Genomic DNA, 9,444 nt, shown 5'->3' on the forward strand with positions numbered 1-9,444 from the left:
AAACTTCATATTTTAATGATCGATTGATCATTTGAATAAATCATTCAAATATATAATTTTTTTTCTTTTTAATTAAGTTTTTCCAATTTCTTAGACGTTTAACGCTAAAATCACTTTATATTTTTAAATAGATTTGCCCTTTACTGCTCAAAATTCTGTGTGTCGACAATTATTGTAGAACACAAGGTCGTCAAATCTTTAGAAATTTCGCTTCCTTTGTTAATTTCAAGGATCTATACTTGTTCTATACAGAAAATTAAGATTAATTAGTTTATCTAAATGAATATGACTCACTCATAATATAAAACATTCAATGCTTAAAGTAGTATTTGTTTATTATTAATAAATATCTGTATTTCGGTTTGAATTAGTTCAGATCATAATCCAAATTAATTACATTTGTGGAAATCGCAGACCGAACTGAGCTGGAAGATTTGCTCGAAAGTTTTGATTGACATCTACTCGTAGGTGTGTTTAACCTTGTCGAAGTAGAAGTCGAGAGATAATTAAACTTCGTTAAAGGTTTCCGTAAACTTTTAATTTGAAGTTCTAGCGAAGCTTCTGTAAACATGTTTTCAATTTTTTCACATATTTCTGGATGTTTTTCACAAATTTCTGTTAAAAAATTGAATACTCTTTTGTTAACTTCTTTCAGTAATCTAATATTAACATCGTTAATTTGTTTGGCAGCTTTGGAATGAACATATTTTGCATTTAGGCATAGATTATTATTAATTTTATCCGATCTCTTCAATTTTTCTTTTCGTTCGAATAATATTTGTTTGGCTTTTTCCAAAATATGAGATTTTTCGGCTAAAATGTTTTGTAAAACTTCGTAGGATGTACTTAATTCTTTTATTTCTAATCTCATTGAAGCGATTTCTTTTTGAATTATATTTAATTCTTCTTTCTTTTGGTGAAGGTAAGTTTCGAATTGATTCTTTTTTGTTTCCATTTCGCGAATGTATCGAATATTATCATCTTCGGCAGGACGAAGGTATTGTCTATAAATTATATTTGTTGCTTTAATCAGAATCAAACAGTTTTTTAAACCTCTCATTTCTTCGGACATATTTCTGACTTCTTCAGTTTTTCTATAAATTAAGTTTCTTATTTCTGCCTTTTTATGTTCAGTTTGTATTAATAAATCAACTTCTTTTCCTTCTTCGTCATTCTTCAATCCTAAAGCAGCCAACACGCATTTGTATCGAGTTTGTAATGTCTCTAACTTGGCCAAAAATTTGTTTAATTGATTAACCAATGTCTGTCTTTGCTGATCGCGATGCCGAATTTCGGTTTTCAGAATATTCTTTCTATTGTTTAAATCATCCAATTGATGTTTCACATTAGCTTCAAATTCAATTTTTTCTTTTTGAATACTAATTACATCTTCTGATTTTTGATTCAGCAACTGTAGTAATTGTTTTAATTTCAGTTTCAAAATACATTCTTCTATTAACAATTCTTCGTTTACTGTAATCGACTGTTTCAATGCTGTTTCAGTCGATGAAAGACATAGATTTATCTCTTGACGTTTGCTTAAAACATTTTGTTGTTCAGATTTTGTTTGTTGAAGTTTTTTATTTAATCGAAAAATTTCTTCGCGGTTATTATTAACGTGTGTATTTAAAAATTTCAAATTATTTTCTTTTTCATCATGAATTTTCTTCAAAGTTTGCACTCGACTTTTGAGTACTGTTAATTCGTCTTGTTTTGAACTGTCTCCTTTTAAACGTTTTATTCTCTGTTCTAATTTTAAAATTTGATAATCTAATTTATGAAGTTCTTCCTGAAATTGAAATAACTTCAATTCGTCTTGTGATTTCTTCTTTTGTAAATTTTTTATATCAAACTTTGCCGTTTTCAAGTTATTGATAAGCACTTTTTCTTTTAATTTACTTTCTTCTAGTTCTTTCATAGTTTTCAGTTTAGTGGATAATAATGTACCTAAATTACTTTGTTCTTTTTTAAAGTTAATTTCCGCGTTTTGGATATCTTTTTCTAAACGTTGCAAGCACTGCTCTTCGTCAGCTTCTTTCCTTTTTATTTGCAGAAAATCGTTTTCCAACTCTTCTTTTTCTTGTCTTAAATGATCTAAATGAGCTTGTTTTTCGTTAATCTGTTTTTCTTTCTCTTTTTTCTCATTATATAATTGTGACAATTTAGAAGTCATGTTACTTGAAAGGAGTCTCTGAGCTTCTAATTCAGATTTCGAATCAGTAACTTTTTTTTGAATACATACTAATTCGTAACTAATAGATTTGAGTTCCTGTTCTAGATGTTTGAGTAATTTTTCTAACTCTTTATTATCGAGTGTACATTTATCTAAAAATTTTTTTCTATCTGTTATATCTTCTTCTACACGAAAAGCTTCTTCTTTAGAAACATTCAATTGTAAAAGTAATTCGTTAGTTTCTTCATCTTTTCTTTCAATTTTTTCTATTCCTTTATCGATCTGGTTTATCACATTGCATCTCTGACGATGTGCTTGTTTAAAATCTTCGGCTAATCGGTATAATTCCGCTTGCAGAGAAGATATTTCTAAATTTATTTCGTTAGCAAGTGTTCTCCAATTCTTTGAATCGTTACTTGCATTTTCTAATTTTATTTCCATATCCCTTATACGATTATTGTTCATAAATTTATATTTTTCTAAAATTTTAATATCTTCTTCGGTTTTTTCTGAATTCTGAATCCATTTTTCCATAGTTTCTTTATCTATTCGCAAATCATTTTGTATCTTCTCTTTCTTTTTTATTAAAGCATCGATAAAAATTCTGCAATGTTCTTGTCTTCCTTCATTGGATGTTCTTTCTTTATTAAAAATTTTCATCTGTTTATCCAACCAAGATTTTTCACGTAATAATAATTTATCTACATTTTCTCCGGTTTCTATCTCTTGCTTCCTTGATTGTAACATTTGATTCAAAGAATTTATCTCTTTTATCACATTTGTGTGATGATCCTCCAGAAGAGAATTTAACTTCTCTTTATCGTCAATTTTTGTGTTTATAACACAGATTTCTTTCCTTACTTTAGCTAATTCTTCAGCTAGTAAACGATTTTCATCATTAACAATTGGAAATATAGGAGTACCTTTCGACATGATATTTTCTAACTCCTTAGGAGTGATAAAATTATATTCAATATCCATATTGCATCTAATAGAATACGTTTTTTATTTCAAATTATAAAATCGAATCTTCGTTCTCTCGAAATTCTAATTTAACCTTTTCGTTTTTTTAAATGTATAAAATAGAATTAAATTTTTATTCCGCATCGTCATCTATCTTATTTTTTCTTAACACTTTACTATTACTTAATTTATAAGTAAGGATAATAAATAAAAAATATAAATCAATCTTTATTATTTGGTATAACGGGTGTTATTACAAAGGGGGGTTAAATAACATTGTTACTTTAAATTTGATATGTGAACAAAAAATTTATATAATGTTAATATGACGAAACTGTCGCCGAATAAAATTTGATACCGAAAATCAGATGTCAGTGTAGCAGCTCGGATAGCCGAAAGAATATTACAAGAATCAAGTGTTTTTTCATATTCATCACTGTTATTCCACAAAAAACAGGAAAAAACACTCAGCATTACACGAGACATTAATTATTTTACCGTTTAAGTTTATCGAAAATCTATTTAATCTAAATTGTGCAGCGAATGACTTTATTTTCTAACTCAAATTAGATAATAAATATAGCGCTGGAGTCCACATTCTATTAAGAAAAGTTCCAGTCCCAACCTCTTTCACTCAAATAATTATCATCTTGTGATCAGTATAAGTCTCTCAGTCTTTGATCACAATTTAGGAGGAACGAACTTTCATTTAAAAAATACATATAACTAGAGGACAGTCCAAACATTATTTATTAGTCTTTTAATTATAACAGACCGTGGCTTCAAAAAAGAATTACTATTTATCCGTGAAAGTCTTGTATATATCAATTTTCGATAATCGTCTTCCGGTAGGTCAATAAGTTTCCTCCAAAACCGAAACAAATTTATCGATAAATTAATAGCGAAGGGAGGAAAAGTCTTTCCAATTCATTCTCAGTGCAGGTTCTGAGCCACATCTATTAATACGGAACACCTGCAAATAGAACAACAGTGTTCCCTCAAATCTGTCCACTAACAGACCACCTCAAACCGGAAAAGCATAAAAAATATTTGGTCCAATCAAGGAATAAAATAATCTAAAATAATTATTTAATGAAGATGATTTAGTTTTAACAAGTAATTTGATGAGATTAGAGATTTTAGATCTTGCATCAAGTAAACCTTTATTTAAATGATACGAAAATGTATACTTAGATATTTAAAATTTGGCAATGTTTTAATTGAAAATGTCAAACATTAGTATTAAATCCAGCATAAAAATTATCCAGTTCCTTGCCTATTCTAGCACATTCATGCCTCCTAAACTAACTATATCACCCTGAGAAAAATTCTTCAGCAAATCTCACATTTTAGCTAACAGTACATCATAAAGATCTATTCTGAAATAAACAAGAATAATTACCAAGATATAATTAAGTGAACAAAAGGTTTTCTTGCAATTAAATCTAATTACTATCAGATCGTCGGAGTTAAACAATTCTGAAAAACCTAGATTATGGGAAACTGAAAGAATGAGACCGCCACAAGGACGACCAGAATCAATTGATTTTTTTTAGCAAATTGTTTGTATGAAAATAAATCTGGGTTCAATAAAGAATGGACCCGTTTATATGAGTTAGTTAACCAAGTCTCAGTGAATGCGACTAAATTACAATTTTGCAAAAAAATATAAACTCTTGGTCATTCTCTGTCAAGTCCAACGTTCCTTGACAATTCCAAAACAATATTCTCATTACTAAAGTTTTATCACTCTCTTTAGCATGTGTTCCAATTAACTCTTTTGGCTGGATTACTTTTTATATAAATATTAAAATATTTTCTAACAATATTTATTTCAAATAAAGGCAAAAAATATTTTTTTAAACAGAGCAAAGATTAAACATTATGACTTATATTCTGAAAATGTAAAAGAATAGCTATTAAATACTCACAGAAAGAAGATCATATATAAAGTTTTCAATAATAAGTAAGTCTATTACATTATTACATTAAACCGAAAACAATTTGAAGTTTAATCATATTTTAATTACTATACAAATTTGATAATACTGTATATAGATTTTTATACAATACTTAGTTTCGTTTTACAAATAAAAAACATTTACAAAAATCAAAAATTACTCGAAATACAGTATATAAAATATATCATTTTATCCCATAGTAGAATATGTATATATTTATATTCAACTCTTCTTTATAAACTATTTTCCTTCATTAATTAAATTCATCATAGAAAGAGAATTTATTAATCTCTCAATTTTTGTAAAAAATTATTTTAACAAACAAAATGCTTATTAAAAGCAACAAAGCATTAGGTCTATGTATTATTCTAAATTTATCACAGATCTTTCATTATGTTTTAGAAGCTAAATTGGAAATATTCGACTTTTTCAAGTTCATTTTCTTTTCGTTTCAATGTGGCCAATAACTGGTAATGTGTCTTAATCACAATGAAGCAAACAAGCTGTAAAGTATTAAAATAGCATTAATTTTTGTCTATTAACGTTTTTAAAACATCAAAAATCAGCAAACATAATAACAATAATTAAACTACTCATCAAAGATCCGTCTTTGATAAAGTATTTAATTTTTTAAACAAGACACGTGAACGGAAAAAACTTAGAATATAATTGCTTATCTTATTAAAATCGTATAGAAAATATTCAGAACATTATGGATTGAATTGGTTTTATGGAACAAAGTAATGCTTTCCATATAAACTTCGACAATTTTCCAAGGGAAAATTGTCTCTAGGAAGAACTTTCTAAGCAAAATTGCTCCTCTAGGTGTAAGACACGTGAAAATAACCCGAAAAACTCCATATGAAATGCTCGTTAATGAGTTGCAAACCCGCGAACAATCATCACTTTTCAGTAATTTTATCGATTCCTCCACTGATGGGTTAAAACATTATTTAAAATATGCAACAGAAACTCTGAAGTATTCAAACAAGAACTAATAAATTTACAAATAATCAATCAACATTCTAAAATTATAATTCAATGTTTTTAATAACTTGGCTATATCGTATTCAATCAATGATTATTAATTCTGAAATTATTCGAATTACATGATTCAAACGTTCTAGACACTTTGAGAAATATAATGATGCTACTTACTTTTATTCCAAAGAAACACACGATTATAGCTAATTGAATAAGATAGACCTGAAATATAGACTTGAGTTTATTCATTTAAAAATCTATATATTTTTATATTTCAAAAACTTCTTACCGGTTGCCATTTTAAAATCATGTCTATCGTAACGAAAACAGCCAGAACACAATAGCCGATAATGTCAATCAACATCCAAACCATGCATGGTATTAATGCTAAGCGTTTGTTCTAGAAAATTACAAAAATGTTTTAAAATTGAAATATATTTCATCACTACTTCTTGAAAATTATCTTTTACCTTAATCACAGCATAGATGAGAAGTAGACAAAATAAAAAGAATATTAATTCAACCGTCAAATGTACAGCAAGAATTGAATGGACCGTTACGTTTCCATTTGTAAACAACGTGGCTGGCATAAATATATAAATAAATATTTTAAATCATTATAATTAAAATTGTCCGCATATCAATAGAGGCGTACAGTACTTACTATAAATTTCTGAAGTTCCTTGTAAGCGGAGTCTAGACCATTCAAGAGAAACAAAAACTATAATAATCAGAGATATAATCTGCAAATATATACCAATATATATTATATATATATATATCTCTTATTATTATAAATAAAAATAAAGGCGATAAACATATATATTATTCTAACAATTCGATTCTGCTAACACTTTGTTCAATCACTTCTAATGGATGAAATCGCCAACATTCCGTCTTATACTGAACTACTGGATACTACTCACTCTGGTTAATACTCTGGTATGCATGTATTTTTCTCAATTAGTGTACTCTGTACGTCATAATAAAATTGTATTCTATAAATTCAGAAATATTGGCTTGAAATATTATTAATTATACTAAAAGCACAAATAAAGTTTTAAACATATTTTAACGTTTTTCTATTAATAGTTGCATGTGTTTGGGTAATAATTAGACTTCTTGAGCGCGGTACCTGCTGACATGCAACCTTTGAGTCAAACCATACCTACTTTATATGTTAAAGAAAATGCTTTTAATATGGTAGAAATAATAAACAGATCTAAAAAATAACTTTATAAGAAGCTATTTTTTATAATAAGTTTATATTTTTAATGATATTTTAACTTAATCCAAAAGGAATGGAATTTGGCATAACAAAATTTGTTCTCTTAAATTTTCCAAATTATTTTAAAATTTCTTACTCTTATAAAGTCATATACAATTTTATATTACAAATTTTTAATGTTAAACAACTAAGAAATCCATATTTCAAATTTATTATTTCTGATTCCATCAAATTCTAATCTACATTCAGAATTATACCCGGGGGAAGTTAGCCTCTTTAATCTTATGTCTAAGCTTTAAATTTCTAAGACAGAAACTTCTATTTATCGTTATTTTTTTTTACTAATATTAATATAAAGATTTGTTTGGAATCGGTCTTTTTGTGGGAATGCCATTATTAAAAACAAATTTGCAATCAATTAGCAAGTAATTTATAAATAAATTTCTTATATGAGTTCTATAATCGTTTTTTTAAACATGTCTAGGATTTTAAAGCATCATATGTAGGTATCGAGAATTCATTTAACAAAACAATTAACAGCAAATTGCCTTCTTGACTGAATTAGAAAATGAAAAGTTACGTTTATTATAGTATGTTTTTTTTAAATAATATTATTTTTTGTGACAGAAATTTTCACTAACGAGTATTTTTCTAATAATAGGCATTGTTCAAAATTAGTCTTTTGATGGAAATTTTATATAAATTATTTATTAAATAAATATGCAAAAAATAAATAACAAATTTTACACTGATATTTTATCAAATTGTGTCGTGGCTGCATTCATAAACGTCCACAACGTGTTGTGGACGAATGAATTTTTGCATTGCCATTGCCAGATCACGTTTTTTGTTGATTATTAAGAATATCGACATGTGGGCTTATTGAATTATTGAATATGCCAAAACGCGTTGTGCGCATTTTTGAAAGTATTACGACACGAAATGAGCATTGTGACTGGATCTGAGAAGTTGTGGTGGTCGATTTTTTCGCTCAATGAGCGTTTTCAGTCTTTGAGCCTAACAACCGGAAAAGTAAAAGCCAGCTCTTGGATGACTTTTCCGGCACTCTAACGGAAGACCAAGCCTTATATTGGTTGAAAAGGGGTGTTTTTATAAAAATTGTAAATGCTAATAATATTTGTCTTTAATAAGCTAAACACTCATACGAATAAATTTTCATTAAGTCTCATTCCATTCCAGATAAGACTCCTATCCTGTGTATTTCCTTCCTTTTTTGACTTATAATCTGCAAAATGTAATAGCACCAATTCCCACATGAGAGGTGTCCCTGCTAATTTTCAAAATTTTTGATCGATTGAGACATGAAAGATAAAGCAAACTACATAAAACACACTTATAAACGTCCATACATACAGAATTTTGCTCCCTTTTCCTTTGTTTTGATATGTTTAGATTTAGATAATCTGAATATGTCGAGAAATGAAAAACAGTCGGAGAGTTAAAATTTAACACATTACAATACTTTCCTCTGTTCTACATCAGCCAGGAAAGTTATAGTCACAATTGAGTATTACTGTTTAATTAAGTAAGAAAATAAATATAAAATATTTTAATATTTTATAAATTGTAAAAAGTATATTCGATAAGAAATATAGAAAAGTAAGTTCACGATTTAAATATATGAAATTTTACATAATTACTCACAGCCATAAAAATTCCTGTTGCAAACGAAGCATCTTTACTGTTATCGAAGCAGCAACAGCGATGCATTTGACAAGCCATTTTTAGCTTAAAAAATGTTGAAACTTATCTCTCTTTGAATGTAGCTAGCTACCAGCTACCAAATTAAATAGAAAAAAATTGGTCAATTCGATCAAATAATATACTTGACAGCTAAAGGATATTACAAAATATTATTATTTGCAATATCCTTTATATTATTAATATGAAATATTATTGATATATGATATAATTACGTAAGTTAGCATGGAGTTTTCCTAAATGACGCAAAACATTCAAAATATACACTGGATATACAGTAAATTTATCCTATATCAAACTGATAAATATAATAGTAATTTCCTGTTTATCTTAAATTCAGTATGCGGAATTAACTCGAAAGAATGATTATGGTTATATGTTAAAATATATAGTAAATATATAAAATATATAAA

The 9,444-nt window shown here is 27.4% G+C and overlaps 2 protein-coding genes across 3 annotated transcripts; both read right to left on the reverse strand.

Annotated features, from left to right (window-relative positions):
- Positions 1 to 133: 133 nt before the first annotated feature.
- On the reverse strand, positions 134 to 3,238 carry LOC111619737 (coiled-coil domain-containing protein 39-like). Its single transcript, XM_023361538.1, has 2 exons — positions 398 to 3,238; positions 134 to 244 (listed from the first exon to the last, which is right to left on the reverse strand). The coding sequence occupies exons 1-2, from the start codon at positions 3,152 to 3,154 to the stop codon at positions 191 to 193; spliced, it is 2,811 nt and encodes a 936-aa protein (XP_023217306.1). The 5' UTR covers positions 3,155 to 3,238; the 3' UTR covers positions 134 to 190.
- Positions 3,239 to 5,323: 2,085 nt separating this feature from the next.
- LOC111619745 lies at positions 5,324 to 9,182 on the reverse strand. Of its 2 annotated transcripts, none has more exons than XM_023361561.1 (6): positions 8,975 to 9,182; positions 6,746 to 6,777; positions 6,552 to 6,664; positions 6,371 to 6,481; positions 6,256 to 6,303; positions 5,324 to 5,600 (listed from the first exon to the last, which is right to left on the reverse strand). In XM_023361561.1, exons 1-6 carry the CDS (start codon positions 9,004 to 9,006, stop codon positions 5,496 to 5,498), a joined length of 441 nt encoding a protein of 146 aa, XP_023217329.1. In that variant the 5' UTR covers positions 9,007 to 9,182; the 3' UTR covers positions 5,324 to 5,495. The 2 variants fall into 2 exon arrangements, with proteins under 2 accessions (XP_023217329.1, XP_023217328.1); XM_023361560.1 differs by having other exon boundaries at positions 6,746 to 6,824.
- Between the last annotated feature and the right edge of the window lie 262 nt (positions 9,183 to 9,444).

Source organism: Centruroides sculpturatus, unplaced genomic scaffold (genome assembly GCF_000671375.1).
Source record: "Centruroides sculpturatus isolate CEXI.00-Female unplaced genomic scaffold, Cexi_2.0 scaffold88, whole genome shotgun sequence".
Lineage (NCBI taxonomy): Eukaryota > Metazoa > Arthropoda > Arachnida > Scorpiones > Buthidae > Centruroides > Centruroides sculpturatus.